General features: G+C 33.7%; 1 protein-coding gene and 1 long non-coding RNA gene across 4 annotated transcripts; one reads left to right on the plus strand and one right to left on the minus strand.

Moving 5' to 3' along the window:
* The first annotated feature begins 57 nt into the window (after window positions 1-57).
* LOC111635654 lies at window positions 58-2,305 on the plus strand. The gene is made up of 4 exons (XR_002758416.1): window positions 58-130; window positions 1,638-1,815; window positions 1,903-2,031; window positions 2,113-2,305. It is a non-coding gene; the product is annotated as an uncharacterized LOC111635654 (long non-coding RNA).
* Window positions 2,306-7,496: 5,191 nt separating this feature from the next.
* On the minus strand, window positions 7,497-16,282 carry LOC111635649 (brain-specific angiogenesis inhibitor 1-associated protein 2-like). Of its 3 annotated transcripts, none has more exons than XM_023380669.1 (14): window positions 16,119-16,282; window positions 15,918-15,993; window positions 15,070-15,162; window positions 14,540-14,601; window positions 14,310-14,381; window positions 14,102-14,233; window positions 13,971-14,027; window positions 13,804-13,890; window positions 11,590-11,926; window positions 11,338-11,521; window positions 11,192-11,269; window positions 10,949-11,123; window positions 10,619-10,878; window positions 7,497-10,542 (listed from the first exon to the last, which is right to left on the minus strand). In XM_023380669.1, exons 1-14 carry the CDS (start codon window positions 16,164-16,166, stop codon window positions 10,470-10,472), a joined length of 1,734 nt encoding a protein of 577 aa, XP_023236437.1. In that variant the 5' UTR covers window positions 16,167-16,282; the 3' UTR covers window positions 7,497-10,469. The 3 variants fall into 3 exon arrangements, with proteins under 3 accessions (XP_023236437.1, XP_023236436.1, XP_023236438.1); XM_023380668.1 differs by having other exon boundaries at window positions 13,971-14,036; XM_023380670.1 differs by lacking the exons at window positions 15,918-15,993; window positions 16,119-16,282 and adding an exon at window positions 15,767-15,806 and having other exon boundaries at window positions 13,971-14,036.
* Between the last annotated feature and the right edge of the window lie 721 nt (window positions 16,283-17,003).

Below are 17,003 nucleotides of genomic sequence, written 5' to 3' on the forward strand. Positions count from 1 at the left end.
TAATATAATATAATAATTTAATATATAAAATTAACCTAATAAAAATAATTTATTTGAATTTGCTTGTTTTTTAAGTGGATTTGCCTTCTTACGAAGCTGAAATAACTCCTTTATACACTGGTGAATTAAAGTAAGTAATCAAAAAGAAGTTTTAAAATTTATTGTTATAATTCAGAATAAGCAAACTATCTAGAATATATTTTGAACCAAATTTTAAATATAATGTCTCACAAACATATAAAGTTTATGATTAAAAGGTGCTCTATAGAAATTTCATAAAAATTCTACAATTAGAAAATTTAAATTACCATAATTTCCTACCTGTAATACATAGCATTAAGTTTTTGTTGACAAAAGTTTGTCGTTATCTAATTTGCCCACGATTACATTGTTTATTTGTTTTCTTAGTGCATTAGCAATGAAATGCAATTTGCAAAAACATTTAATAATTAAAAAGAAATATTCTCAAATCTAGGAAAGAAATTAATTTTATTCACTCAGTTCAGTTTAAAGCTGAACTACAAAAGTTTAAAGATTGGTTTATAGTTTAGTGGCAGCATAGTATTGGCACAGTGGAATTCATGAAGTTCCATTAAGTTTACTTTGTTATCACTTTGCCAGATGTCAAACCATAAACTACATGATGCTTGATGCTACATCATCCTGTCTTTCAGTCTTACCAAATTTGTTGCAATGACTTTTTCACAACTTTTGCAAATTGTCATCTTTAAATTGTAGTAGGTTTTACACATGATTGAGATATGCAGATTTGTGTTTTTGCAGATGTTGAATAGTTAGGTTAACTTTTGGCTATACAGTAGTTCTGACTATTAAATGCTATTAATATCTACTGATGAATCTAACTTCTGACATCAAATCATGCTTCTCCAGCTTCTGACATTTGAAATATGGAAAACTAACGAATGCTATTTATTGTGGTGAATATTTTTGTTTGCACACAGTTTTCCTCCTATAATAAAGTTTTATTCTGTATATTCAGAAACACGGACTAAAAATAGAAATTTATATTTTTTTCATTTTTATTACTTTCTGCCCTGTGGGCACTAAGAGGACCTTTTTTTCCCAATCTTAGTATGGGCTTGACCAGGCCCACAATGGGATGGTGGGTGGTGAGGGATGTGGCTTGACATATTCAAGAAAGATTATCCATGGTCTGTTTTGGGGTTGCTCACCTGGTCTTTTAGAGCAATAGGCTGATGCCTTAACTGCCTTAGCCGTCTGGTTGTCAATTAAAGAACTTACTTGAGATATGACACATGACCCACTCTATTTCTCTATCCCTTGACCTTTAACTACCAAAATTCAATAGCATTGTTCTCCCTAGTATACAAACCTTCCTGCAAAATTTCAGAAATTTTTGACAAAAAGCACAAAAGTTATTAAGCTTCAAAGAGGGTGAACAAAATCATGTCACACACACACACCCATATTTTCCCTCTGTTATATATAACATAGCTTGGAAAGCAAAAATGCATATTGTTAGCATTTTGGTAGAATCAGATTTTTCTAAATAAAAAATTTGCATTATTTCATGTTTAATTCATTCAATACTTATTTATTGTTTATTATTTTCTTCTATAAGAACATTTATTTATTTTGCAAACAATTTTTATTAGATCAGAAAATGTGACTTATGAGCATGTGAGAAATAAAATTGATTGCCCTTGTCTTCTTCCTAACTGGTGCACTCATCTTCAATTTTTAGCTCCTCCAGAAAATTGTGAATTTAATGTAGATTATTGTGAAAAATGTGGAGAGAAAAATCAAACTTGTTTATGTTTGCATTGTTTTAAGGTACAAAATAGTTTATTTGAAAATTTTCTAGTATATTTATGTTATAAACTTATCTAATTCAAATTTTTTAAATCATTTTATTAATAGGTATATTGTGGAAAAAATGCAAATGATCATATTTTTCATCATATGAAAGAAAACAAACATTACTTTTGCATTAATAATTCTGAATGCAGAGCATGGTGCTATGGCTGTAACTCCTTCATTAATAATTTAGTAAGTTCAATGAACTTTATCTCTTCAATTACTTTTATTTAATTATATTTTTATATTCATTTTTAAAATGGAATCTTTCAGATGACAATTGATATCCAGAGACTTGTATACAAGAAAAAATATGGAGTAGAACTGCCCTATTTCAGCTTTGTTTAGATAAACCAAATTATTACGGTATAATATTTTGAATAAATTAATCATATATTTTTAAATGTATTACCCACATTTTGATAAAATTTAAAAAGAAAATTTTTTACAAATAAATGAAAACAATACTTTTTAATAAACTATTCTTGTTCTTTTGTGTATAATCTCATAGTCATTACACACAAATCCATCTTAAATATATATATAAAAGTTTATTTTATAGATTATTAAAAATTCTTTAAATTGAAATGAAATTAGTTTTTAAAATTTTAAATCTAATTTACATTATTACTAGTTCTAGCAGACAATTTCAGGATTTAGAGTTGTGCTAAGTTACATTAATTCTGTTACAAATGAATTAATGCAAATTATAAATAAATTCTGTAATTTTTAAAATAAATATTTCAATTTAATGATGTTTAGTATTAGAATTTTTCATAAAATTTTCATGAGACATTGTTCTACAATAGGCTTTTTTATAATAAGCACATTTGATAAATTTGTTTACAGTAGAGTTCCTCAAACTTGACTGTGGTCTGATGTAGGCTGAGAGGGTGACAAGTTTTATGGCATAATAAAGATGCTAGTCTAAATAGCAGAATTTTCGTAAAGTTATTATATGTGCAAATTCATATATATATATATTAACTATGTACCAATAGTGACTATTTCTATTTGTAGTTAAATTTTAAGTAGAAAATATTGGTTAGTTAGTGGTTACTTTTGAGTTAGTGACATTTACATTGTGGTGTTTTGGAGTGACACCTTGAAAAAAAGGGTTATATTATTTGTTAACACACAATTGATGCTATTATCAAATGTCACCTGTAAAGAATGATATATCTTAGTATTAATTATGGAAGTAAAAATTAGATTTCATGTATTTTTTTTTTTTTTTTTTTGAATGACAAGTTGTATGGAATGTTGAGTTTTCAGGACTCCATTATATTATGTATTAAGAATGGAAACTACACTTCTTCTCCATCCGTATTCATATTTACAGCCTTTCCCATAGAAAGAATCAAAGCTCTATCTATGATCAGGTTTAAATCTGGAATTATCATAATACAGTAGTTTTTAAAAAAATCTATATTAAGTAGCTAGCAGTTGGCTACTTAATACATCATAGGAACTCAAAGTTCAACTCTAACAATAAATCAGAAATTCCTGGCATTCGAATAAAAATGTATTTATAATGTGTCAGTTTAACATCTAATATATTCTGAATGATGCCAATAAGTTTACCAAACAACATTATAAAAATACATTGTGTATTGTTGTAGAATGTTCAAGTAAATCAGAGAGAATTTAAAATTTTAATTTGGTAGATGTAGAGATGAGTAATCTGCAGATTTCTGCGAATGGTCTGCATGTCTAATGTTATATAGGTTTCATTTAACAAACTAAATCTTTTTAAAAACTTTTTATAATGTTGCAAGTATTAAAAGGACTTTTTTCATACCATTATGAGTTCATTCAGACCGTGCTTTTAAGAATTATCTGCTGTTCCCAATGACTACAAATAATTCTCAAAAGGTGACTAACAGTGCTGTGATTCAAGAGATCTTGCAACTTGTTGTTGCGTTTCATGGAACATTTGCAAAGGACAATTTTCCAATGAGGCAATGCTCACCCACAAACTGCTTGTTCTTTCCACTAGTGCCTTTGTCATGTTCATACTCTTCCTTGGTCCACATTCTCTCCGGATCTTCCACAATTGAACATGCTTGGAATATGCTTGCATTTCAATTGAACATCATCTTCAGCAGTAATTGCAGCAGTCTTAGGAAAATTTGCCACCTGTACGATCCTTTCAAAATAGGAGTCTGCTTTGAAATTATCAATTCTTTATCTCCTTATTCACATTAGACAGGCTGGATGACCAGCCAGTTAAGATGTCGGCCTACTGTTCTGGGAGATCTAGGAATGAATCTATATAGGTTGACAAACTTCAGGAATTTTTCAAGGGATTCGTCACCACCTTCACTCACGCTTCATTGTGGACCTGGCTAAACCTACAATGGGCTTGAAAAAATGTCCTTTTAATGCTCACAGATGAAAAGAGTCCAAAGCAAATTGTTTCAATGGTTCTGCATGACTCCTCATCAACTTCAGACCTTTCTTCAGTTATGTAAACAAAGAAATTACATGGACTGAATTCGACGAATATGGGAAAATGTGGCAGAACCACAGCTACAATTGTAAAATTGGCTGCACATCATTAATAGTTGTTTTGATGGAAAAACTATTTCATATTAGAAAGTTTTGGATGTATTTTTAACAAAAGTTACGTCAAAGTTTATTCTGAGAAATTCAGCGTATGCTTCTTTATTCAGAGATGTTCCTCGGGACATGAAATATGCAATTACACGTTTTGTACCTTGTATATAAATGAAACATGAACATGGCTCCTGCTACAAAGTCTGTCAAGGATATATTATTAATTAAAAAATAATAATATGAACGAGCAATTATTTATTGTGACATCGTCACAATACCGGGCTAAAATTTTTAATCATTCTTAATTTATTTAATTTAAAATACAGGTATGTGTTCTCCACCTGAAATTAGTAGTGTCGTGCCCCTGTACATCATACTTTTCCTGATAACAACGGAGTCATCTATATAATACTCCATTCAGGGGAAAATTTAAAAATTTCAATCGGGGCTTTCTGCCCCTAAGCTTTCATATTATTACTCTATTCCTAATAGAGAAATAATATGATTCAAGCCGCCTATCCTACGAGCAGTAAAGGCTGTTGCAACCTTAAGTGCTGACTGCCTAGTTAAAACGTCAGCCTACAGTTCTGGGGACCCGAAATCTGTTCTTCTTATGTCCTTTGCCATCCATCGTGGACTCGACCAAACCTACCAAGGATAAGGTCGAAATAGTCCTCTCTATGCCGCACTGTGAGCATTATGTCCTCTTCGGCCTTCGTGTTAATTCGGTAAAATATATTTGATTTAATAGAATATCGTCGCTGTAATTAAATTTATATTATGTGTTATACTTATAGCGTGTTTTTTAAACAATGTATTTTAACATTTACATTTATTATACTCTAACAATACCTCGTTTCTACGTTTACTGGTGTTGTGCTTCCATCTCGTGACTAATGTATAAGTTTTAACGAATCCCAACGAAAATTTCATTAAATTGATTATTACGAAATTATAAATAATTCTGTAATTTTATAAAAAGTGTTATGAGATAAGCAATATTTTAATACAATTTATCATTTATCCGTTTATTTCTTTCAGAAAATTTCACCTAAGAAAACTAAATGACATTTTCGTTGCTAGTCCATAATAAACAAATTAAATAAAAAACAATAATAATTGTCTGGTGTAATGAATGCGTATTGTTTAATAACAATCGGGCGATTAAAATAGATTTCGAACGTTTAATTTCGATTATCGAGAAAAACACGGAATTATGGAGAAAAAACGGGAGGACGTAAAGGAAAATAAACCCAAATCGGCATTTAATATTGGGCAATTCGTCCTGAATAACAACAGATTTTATTTCGATTGCGACACTAATCGATCCGAAGCCGGAACGATTTGTCGGACAAAATGCCCCAAATGCGACAGAATGCACTCCGGAATCGGATGGTGCCGTTCCGTTACACAAGAAGAAGAAGAGAGCATTTTGGACAGAAACGGTTTCGAAAAGTTGAGGAAACAATTAAATGCGATTATCAAGGCTCGAGGCCGGAACGGATCGCGGAAGGCCACAATCGAGCAAAGGTCAACGGTTCACACGGAGACCACCGAACGGGAAGAGGCGCTACATTCCGAACAGAGCATCAATAGCCATCTTCTTTCCTCGGAATCGCCAGAAGAGAGCAGTTCGGAACTCCTGGAGGAATGGGACAACGATTCGTCTCCGATCGTCACTTCCGAAGGAGAATACGAATCGGACGAAGTTAACCACGTGAGGATCTTCGGCTCTCTGAAGAACTGCGGCAAAATCCACTCCAACTGCAAATCGGAAGAAGACCCGAGTGCCGATCGTCGTAGAAAAACGTCTTTTCTGAGATCCGCGCGGTCACTTTCTTCCGTGGCCGAATTGGAGCCCGTCCGCGCGGAAAGAAAGTCGGAAGACAGAAAAAAACTGTTGTTCCGCCATCGAGCCAGCATCGACATTCACGATTTAATGAACGAGAAAGAGATTATTCTTAGCGACGTGTCGAGCGAAGAGGACGACGACGACGGCGGCGGCAAGAAGCGCAGAAAAAGTCGAAAGAGCGGCGCCATACTGGGACGGATCGACGTCTTGTGTAAAGAGATTAAAGAACTGGAAAAGCAAATAGAGAGGAAAAGAATCGAGTTACGTAAACTTCGACGTCTCCAGTTTTAAGGACGTGGCGCAATTTCTACTCTTGGAATATTTTTGGCGGCGTCGGAACGATAATTTCGCGTTAAAATTTAATGAAAATCTTAATTAAAAATATTAAAGTTTTAATCTATTTATACAGAAATTGTTTTCCCTTATTAATGCGTTTTTTATTTCTTCGTTTGTTTCTAACAAATCAATTACAATATTTATCTTAATCCCAGTTTAAATATTCCAATAGATCAATAAGAATATTTTAAATCTATACAAAATATAAATTCTTATTTCGGTCGTCAGATGGCAGTTGGTTCTGTAGTTCAGTAAAGTACAGTATGCTTGTACGCGACAATTATCTTTATCGTCCCTAAAGTATGGAACTATAAAATGCGACTTAATTAAACATTTTAAATTTCTAATCTGCGATAAAATAATACTTTACTAAACACAATACCGCGATTGAACACCGCTTATTCTACTGTACGTGTCATAGAACACTACAGTAAGCTCTGTATTGTTCTATGACGTGTACACAATTTCTCACCCCTCTAGCACCAGTGATTTTTTTCTTGGTTAGGGGACCGTATACGTGGCCAGTAAACCAGAATTTAGATTGAAAAACATCTCTAGATCGACTTATACGCCGATATATACTATACCAGTCGACCCCCCTATAACACTGTTGATAATTCCGTTTTGTATGAATTCCATGTTGTACGAGTCAATTAGATTTTACAAATACGTGTGCCGGACTGTGAACGGCTCACGTATTTGTAAAATCTAAGTGACTCGTACAACATGGAATTCATATAAAACGGAATTATCAACAGTGTTATACGGGGGGTCGACTGTAGTCGATGTATTAACGATTTGTTCTATATTTATCCGGATTCAAAAGATAAAATACCTTCAAATAACAGTAATTTGAAGAGAAATAAATTGATAGAATCATAAGTTTTGATAATTGAATCAAGGAAAATAAATGAAACAAAGTAATTTGAATAGGTTTAAATAAATACATTGCCGACTATTAAACAATTGAAGTTGGATAAATGTACAGAAACAAATGCTCTTTAACATACGCTCATTCAAACTGTCTACAAATTACATTGAAACGAGTGGAATTCTCTCAATAAATGGTCCATTCGCCAATGAATATAATTCACGCTCTTCGAATTGATTTTAAGTGCGACGAGGACTTTTTAATTGTTTACAGGTGGAAGAAGTTTATATTTAATAGATTTTTCTAAAGGTAAAAATCGATAGGAAGTGATATAAACTGCCTGCAGTTATGACGTTTTCGCTGTCGGGAGCAAATTGTTTTGTCTATTAAATCATCTCTGGCAACAAACAATTTCCTGGATAAATAACAGAAATGACCTAATGAATCCGTTATTGGAGTCTCGCCCAATGAATTGATTTATAAATCTATCCGCCAGATAGATATTATATACTGTGATTTAATAGTCACTTTAATTGATTTAGGATTAATTAAAGAATATTAAGACACGCAATTTAATTCTATCGACTTTCTCTATCGGAATTATACCGAGAAATGGTTACTCCATCGATCAATCCTACCTTTACCGTTGAAATTCCATTTATTTCTAGACAAATTTGAATTCAAAGTAACGAATTTAAATGATAATTCTATACCGAAATAGCATTTCCTTCCCGGTATCTCGATTATTACGATTATTTCTAGCGCAATAAAAAGTAAAGAGAGTTCATTTTAAATGCGAGGAAACTCGATTAACTAAAGTTATATATCAAAACGACTGATAAAATGGTAAAGAAATGTTAAATATAAACATCCTACAGCCAGGTTTACGCAACGTTCTTTATAATTCATCTAAACACAGCAACATCCTACATACTGTATTGTATATAATGGAGGAAGGAGGAGGAGGAGGAGGAGGAGAATAAAAAAAAATTACAAGATATCCAATTACACGAAATACGATCCTTTAGTCCCAATTATTAAGAACTCTGATAAATCTAAATGATGATCCAATTATGTTAAGTTTAAGAGAAGTCTCTACTTGTATAAATCCAATTAGGAAGTTTAAAATATCGCAAGAACTATCGAGTATCGTCAGATTAAACAGTTCTAATCTCGACTAGGGATTTACTGGATTTAAGGGAATTTTTCTGCTCGAAATTTTCATTTTTTCCCTTAAAAAATTATCCGTGTTCTGCGGTTTTCATTATGCATGCGATACGATTACAAAGTTGGGTATATTCTTCAACGGAGGGAAAGGAAGAATTTAGAAAATATTCATGTTACATATTTAATAATGATATTCTATAATTTTACATGGAAAGAATTTAGTTACGGGTTTATACAGCTTTACGACGATGTAATCAAACTACATTTCGACTGGTCGTGTCTTAGGAGGGATGAGGATGAGGAGGAGGAGGAGGAGGAGGGACATCAAACGTTAATAAAACCCCAAACATATTCATTTATTCCGCTGTTGAGATATAAAACTTGTGTTTCGTAGCAAAGGGATCGTAATTTGGTTACGACGCGACTAAAAATATCCGGAAGAATGGAGGAACACTTTTATCCATTACCGGACACGTTCCTACGTACACATCGAGCAACCGAGCATTTAATGGAATTCGTTTGGTTGATGTCTCGGATCGAACGATCCGTTCAAATGAAGTTTTCGGACCAACCCGTTTTACGATTCGTCCATCCGGTAGCTAAGATAAAAGACGTTAAACCCACCAATCGGAACGTACTGTACAGTACTCTACTTTCCTCGAGAAGTCTGCGGCTTCCATTTAATTTTTACAATTGTCGGTGAGGGATAATAGAAGAGAAGAGAATGGAATCGTGCGGTTTTAAAACTCTTTACTCGATTGAACTGGAAGCGGAAATCGTCTAGTTTTTTTTTTTTTTTTATTCTTTCCATCTGCTTTGCCGTAGGTCGGGGTGACGTCCTCGACCAGACTGGAGTGTGTGTGACAGGTGGTAGACAGAATACAAGAGAAACACATTTACTTGGATGGTAAGGTCTTACTTAGATCAATGAAGGTCGGAAGAAGCTTTGTTGTTTTTTTTTTTTTCCTCTTCCCCTTCATCTCTTGTGGCGTCGTGTTGAACACTGGTGACGCAGCTGGGAATTCCTTTCTCTGGAGAAAAACTTTCTAAGTTTGTTTTTGCTAGACGGGTGTGGCTTTTACACCTAGTTCCGTGGAGGATTTTCTTTATGTAACGATTGCCGAAGCTGTTAAAATACCAGTTTACGGGATTTTCGGATAAAACGATTTTATATAGGCCTATATAATTATTTTACGAATCGAATAATTTCGAGTTTAATAGTTTATCGCCATAAGAAGTAGTGGTGGTTAAAAAAAAATAACGATAATTATTGAGAATCGTTTAACAGTTTGCGGTTGAAAACTGTAGTTTTTAATGCAATATTAACGAAGATTTAAAAAAAAATTCCGATTGTTTGTGGATATTTTTTCTGTATTCTGAATAATAAGAACTTTTTCCGCGGTTTGCTTTCTTGAATTAATGCAAATGAGCTTTAAACTAGACTTTAAATCGCTTCGAACGAGGCACGTTTTGATTTTTTTTTTCCCTTTAGATCTATCGGATCCGCATCTGCGATTTACGATCTTTTCTTTATCGATGTCAAAATGAAGGTTCTTTCTAATAATGTTAGACATCTGGCCCAGTTGATACGACATCGGTTTCCAATAATCATTCCTCTCCTTTGTCCTGCAGGTGTTATCTATACATCATTCAAGACTATTTATCGCCACTAAAATAACAAGTGAAAACCCGATCATTCATCCTCTATTTCTTTAAAGGCCTCCAGACTATTTCCTTTTTTTTTTTTTTTCGAAATTTTATTCAGCTTCTAGACATGGCGTGTCTTCTCTTTTTATCGTACAAAGCAAAATATTTACTAGAATATACTATACACCTGAAGTAGGATCAAGACAACATTGGAGCGGATCGATCATTAGTCAAAACTTTGCGAAGTTTGACACCAGCGAAAATGTTCTCCCTGAAATTTAGGTGTAAGTTTTAAGTGTTTTCGTGTTTATAAATATAAAAGATTCGAGAAAAGAGTTTATTGTTACCCTTGTCTTTCGATTTCTCCATCGTTAAGGTTGGCAGGATGAGGGCTGGAATCGTTGCAAAAGCCGCTATCGTTGCTGCTGTGTAGACTAGTTGAGCCGGGATGAGGAAGTGGTAAAGGTGAAGTAAGAGATCTTCTAGGAGGACGTGGAGGACTCACTGGATGTCCTTCTGTAGTGGAAGCGGAGGAGGAGGAGGGATGGGACGATATGGACGGGGGTGGAGGAGGTTGGAGTAAGGACGGAACAACGGGCGGACGTACCTGTAAAAAAAAGTACATAAATTTAAGATTTGTTACGATTCTTTCAAGTTTGCGATAAGATAATTTTTACCTTAGACGATTCAACTGGAGGAGGATCGCCAAAGGTCAATAATGTTGGCGCAATTATGGGCGTATGTTCGCCTCTAGATAGTTGGATAGGAATGGTGTGATGGGTAACCGTGGTGAAATCACTAAAGGTCAGCGAGGTTGGGAGATCGGGACTTACGAGCCCTGGATGACGAGAACTAAGGAGAAGAAGTTTGGTCAGCTATGGATAATGTACTGTACAGTGTAATTGGAAAATGTTACCTACCCAATATGTCTTTCGCCTTCTGGATGCCTCCCATTAGAAGTTATTGGTTCAGTGTAGGCAATAGGAAACCATCCGCATCTGCCAGTAAAAGCGTTTGAATCAATCCAATTATTTGTATACATCTTTTATATAAGACCGTCTGTTACCTGTGATTTCTTAGATTCTCTCCGTATTGCCAACCTTTATTCCTTTCGCCAATTAAAGCAATAACATCGCCTTCGTGGAAGCTGAGTTGATGTTCACCACTAGACAAATAAGAATAGAGGGCTTTCACGTGATGAATTTCGCTCTTGGCGCTTTCTACCATACTTTTGGGACGAAGCGGCATCACTATAAAAAGTTATTCTCAGAAGGCGAATATTTAATTAGTGATTAAAATGATGAAGAACCAAACTAACCATATTCACTAGAGACGAGACTAGCGCTAGAAGAAGCCAAATTAAAATCGGATTTAGCCCGAGATAGGGGACGTTGATAATTCAACTCCTGAACGTCGCACAAATCTCCGCAACTTGCATCGATGCTTCTGGTTTTTCTCAATCCTCCTTGAGCATAACTCGATATACTCAGGGGTTCACTAGACCCAATATCTAATAAAATATTCGAAGATGCGTATTCGCTACCTATCCTGATGTCACTGGACGGAAATAGTTTTTCCATTGTTTCTGGTAGAAGTTCTCTTGCCGCTGCTACTTCGTTCCACTCTTCTAAGTGATGTTGCAGCAATGCCTGCCCCTAAAATAATAAAATTACTATGAAAATTTATAATGTAAACTTTCGAATCGATATTAAACATGCGTAAAATTATCACTAAAAGTATAGGAATTTAAATCGAGAATAATCAAGTGTGCAATTCAGTTGATCGATTGGAAAATACTCGAGTCATTTTGCAGCATTTTTATGATGAAAACAGATAATATAGATTCGTTGTATCCACCTTCGTTCTTTTATTGATTTTCCACGAAGGACGGAAATTACACACACACACACACACACACACATATATATAAGATTATTTTATTAAATTTAAAGGAATGGAAGTAACGTCTATGGGGAAAAACTATAGATAAATGTACAAAACAAGTAATTAGTATATAGTATATTCATTAATATAATCAACTTGAGTTCGGACGAAGACTGGAGGGTGTGGTAGATTAATTCGTACCAATTAAAGAAGTGCAAACAGCCTACTGTTTAATTCGTTTAATAATAAATTTATTAGATGATAAGATTAATTTTTATATCAACGAATAAATTAAACAGTTTAGATAATTGACTATGTTTTACACTGTTTTTAAGTAAGATATAAATATAATAATATTAAAAATAAATAATTTACATTCGTAGCTTAATGTTTCGTGATATTTTAAAGTGTTTTTAAGGGCAATATCAGCTCAGAAAAAAAAAGATATTTTGAACAACGTATCCGTGTATTTAACGATAACAATAGATAAGTATTGTATGTATACATAAGAATGTTTGTGATACTTTAAGTTTTATGTCTTTATCATTAGAAAAAGTCTCTTATTTCCTAGTTCTATTAATAGAACGATCAAAAAATGTTTGGGATTTACTAAAGTGAATAAGTGACTTATCCGAAAGTCAATTGCATTAATGGATTTTCTATGGATTTCTTTTTTTCCCCTGTTTTTTAGTGGATGGCTCGAGGCTGTGAAGACTTTTTAGGGTATTATTGGATTGATAATAGAAGAAATAATGCCACGGGCATTTGTCTATTGTAAATAAAATTCTTCATACGAACCATTGGATCGATGATTGATCTTGGCCAAGAACAATTTTATAAGACATAAGTAGATATTTATGAATGTTATAAAAAGAAATAAGAAAAAAAAAGATTAAAATTTATATGGAAAAGAATGATAAAAGAAATAATGCCACGGGCATTTGTCTATTGTAAATAAAATTCTTCATACGAACTATTGGATCGATGATTGATCTTGGCCAAGAACAATTTTATAAGACATAAGTAGATATTTATGAATGTTATAAAAAGAAATAAGAAAAAAAAAAGATTAAAATTTATATGGAAAAGAATGATAAAAGGGAAAATTTCGAAAAGTTTCAAATAAAAGATGTTAGAGGAATCAATTGCTACACTAAATGGGTTATTATATTATGAAACGGAATCTATTAATCAAGTAGTAAAGTTCATCTCGAGAGAGAAAGAGATGCAGAACATAAAAGATAATTCTTCAGCGGATAAATGCCAAATTAAATTATCGGTTACCATAATTTGATTCAATATTTATTACTTGTGCTTTTAGTTTAATTCTTCATCGCGCAAACAACACTAAATTATATTTACAAAGAACTAAACTCTTGGCTAAAGCTTTACTTTGTAATTACTAGTCATAAACATCTTTCAAAAAAAAAAGTTCTCTGTACATTATCTTAATTAAATATTTACAAAGGGTTCAGAGATGTAGAAATATTTTGAGAAGAGAGCGATAACTCGCTGTAGCTTGTCTGATTTATTCGAGAGATTGGCGAAATTAAAAATTATATCTTTGGTATATTATGACGTTATCGTCTTTGGTAGACGCCATTTAAGTTCGCAACAATAATTTAATGGTTATTTACTGTATACTTACCTTACTGTGATATACCAGACGGTGTTTAGTCAAGGAGCATTGTCTTTCCAGAACGAAACCGTATCTTCGCCTTTCTTGAGTAATGGCCTGGAAAAGATGATCAAAATGAACAATTTCTGGACCTAAAAATGTAAATTATCTACAGTATAAAAGTTATAAGAGCTCACCTGTTTCAGGCTTCCTACGCAGAAATGATCCAACTTCATCTTTTCTTCTTCCATTATCTGCATTTGCTGGAGAAATTAATTTAGGATAATGCATTGATCGGATAAGTTTTAAATATATTTTTAATACCTACTTTGATTTCTTTGTCAATATTAGAGGATCTACTGCTCCTATTCTTTTTCCTCTGCTTCTTAACCGTAGAGACTGCTTTTAAGTAGCTATCTTGGAAGGATTTGTGTTGTTGAAGGAATTTTTTATGCTCCGTCTAGAAATTAAATAAAGGAAATCCATTCATCGTAAATGACGATTTGCATAATAAAAACATCATTAAGTATACTCACAGCAACGATTTTAGCATCTTTCTCTAGATTAGTCTCCAGTGGAACCAACAAGTCAACGTAGAACGCCTTCAACTACCAAATACAAAAGGGAGCCAGGTTAAGATCATTGATAGTTGTTTTGTGAAAAACTAGGCATTTGCCTCATTTATTTTGATTAGCCACCCGCCTCTTGACGGTTTCGCTATCATCCATTTCCTAATTAGAAAAGCAGAAAAGTGGATGCTACTTACGATGTTCATTTGCTGGGCCTGGATCTCTTTCTGCACGTCCAACAATTGCATCAGAGCAGTTCCTGAAGTTAAAGAGAATAAAATCAGAGACTCATCTCCACAATCTTAATGGCCCAGAGAAGAATGAATTTAGATAATTCAATCTATGGTCAACCGTGTTTATTGAACGGAGGCAATTTTATCAGGAAAGTATAAAAGGGATTAAACGCTACTCTATATTTATCGATAAACCTTTTCAATTTAATCGTTTTTCGTATATTTTACTACATCACAGAATTTCCATCTAGTCCCGTAGGGTTGCTTTTATCGGATAAAATTGAAAAACCTTTAACACGTGGAGGTCCTCCCATTGTCGTGCTAGTAATTGCAGAGAGAGCAGCTGTCTGAAGGAAAGGAAGAGTGTTAAATTGCAGGCCGATGTGATTTTTTTCTCCTCTTTTTTTTTCTCTTTGAAAAGACAGCTGTCACAGGATCCAAATCGACGAAGCGGAAAGGGCACGTCCACAGACACAAAACTTTATGTTACTCACCAATATCTGTGCATCCTCCCCAAGTTCCTTGGTGGGCGTGACGGGCTAACTTGTGGATAGCTTCTATATACACTTTCGAAGCCGATACAGCACCTGAATATTTAAAGAATTCCTTTAATAAATATTTATTAACCGTCATCTGTTCCGATAAGTATATATATATGTTGCAGGAGTAATTCGTTGTCGAGAAACTCTGGAATTTCCCATATCTTTAATACGTTGTAGTTAATTTGTGATAAGATCTGGTTTTATGATTCCTTTTAAGAGAATTACTTCCAACAACCCAGATAGCTATACTAATTCAACACGCGTGGAGCCAACTAAAAGGGAACAAATAGCCCATTCCGATGCAGGTTCCGTGTCTCCACAGCAGAAGAGTTGAAGTCGTATCGAATATAAATATTTAACAACATCCAAAAAATAATAATAATAATTCTAAACATGATTCCAAATGATCTTTAACGAAGAACACAACTTTCATAAATCTCTACCGGAACTCGTGGCAAAAATACAATGAGATCCAAATATAGAACCTGTTAAATAACACGTTAAATTAAAAATTAAATAGAACGTGTTGTTTGGCAAATTTCTAAAACTATAATTAAGTTCTACCGGTGTCCGTTATCAAAGCTTTAAACGTCACGTTTCTAAGAAAAAAACACATTGAATTTTGGGCATAGTTTGGCGATAAGATTACTTAAATTGTCTTTGTAAACTTTACAAACATTTTGCCATTGCTCCTGCGAAAAGCGCTAAAGGAATGGACGAGTTTCTTAAGTAACAATGCCCTTCTATATCGTTAGAGAATTTAGTTGAAGCCACTTAAAAATAAGTGAAATACTTCTTACCGTGTAGAGCCTTCAAGTAGGCTTTTCCTGCTGTGATAAGTTGTCTGGCACATGGATTAAATTTCTCCAAGATATTCTGTTAAGAGAATTACCCACTTAGTAAGAGAGAGAGAGAGCGATTATGTTATTATTATTATCGAATATAAGTTTTTAAAGAATGCGGCAAAGCCGAGAGAGAAAAAAAAAAAAATATTCACCAACCTTATAGGTACCATCCACGAGTTTGGCAATCTCCTCCGTGTCCGTCATAGCGGGTCAAGAAGCGTTGCGCGCCTCACCATCTCGGGGTGCAGACTGTCGCCTGATATTTCCGTTCTCTACGTCCACACGGCATGACGTCACACCAACCACGTGATCGGCACGTTCTCCGGAAGCGTAGGGGAGGAAGAAGTGATTTGATGGTATGTGTAGTAAATCCAATTACCTTGCTTTAATCTATTCTGGTAGATGTATTAGAAGCGAATGTCTGAACAGTTAATTGTATAAATGCAAATTTGTAAAAATAATTGAAAGATAAGTAGAAGTGTAAAACTTGTTTATTCGATAATTAATTTTTTTCTTTCCTTTCTCCCTCCATTTCCATTTTTAAAGTATTAAGGTTGGTGTCAAAAGTCGCGGTTCTATGGCAAGAATTCACCTCATTAATACCGGCGAGTATTGAATTGTTTGCCATTCATTTCACAACACATCCTTTGCAATTAGCCACCTTCGTTTTGCTTCCATCATTTATTTACAGAGTCGATTGCCCCAAGCAAAGTCCACTTATCAAACACATTACTTTTCACTGCCTAATTTGCAGCCATTTTTTTTTTTATTTTTCCTTAACTTCTCTCCCTTCCTCTTCTCGTAATTTATTGTTCTGGTTAGCTAACATCTCAAGGATAATAATTACTTTGTGTCGTATTTCTTGAACTGCCAATTAACTCGCTGGTCGATCGACTGGCTGATATTTCATTATTACTTTTCCTCCTCTTTTTTTTTTTTTTTAAATTTTATCCACAAGATAAGACTAATATAATTGGGCTAATTTACGTATGATATTCTTATAAGTTCTATTATTAAAATGCTAATGGAGTGACTTTTTGT

Source organism: Centruroides sculpturatus, unplaced genomic scaffold (assembly GCF_000671375.1).
Source record: "Centruroides sculpturatus isolate CEXI.00-Female unplaced genomic scaffold, Cexi_2.0 scaffold738, whole genome shotgun sequence".
Classification (NCBI taxonomy): domain Eukaryota; kingdom Metazoa; phylum Arthropoda; class Arachnida; order Scorpiones; family Buthidae; genus Centruroides; species Centruroides sculpturatus.

Excerpts from the sequence above, each read along its gene's own strand:
- LOC111635649 (XM_023380668.1), bottom strand. The coding sequence starts at position 16,166 with ATGACGGACACGGAGGAGATTGCCAAACTCGTGGATGGTACCTATAAG. Across the intron at positions 14,234-14,309 it reads AAGATGCTAAAATCGTTGCT|ACGGAGCATAAAAAATTCCT; the intron begins GTGAGTATACTT and ends TTTAATTTCTAG. Across the intron at positions 11,270-11,337 it reads GAGAATCTAAGAAATCACAG|ATGCGGATGGTTTCCTATTG; the intron begins GTAACAGACGGT and ends TTTTACTGGCAG.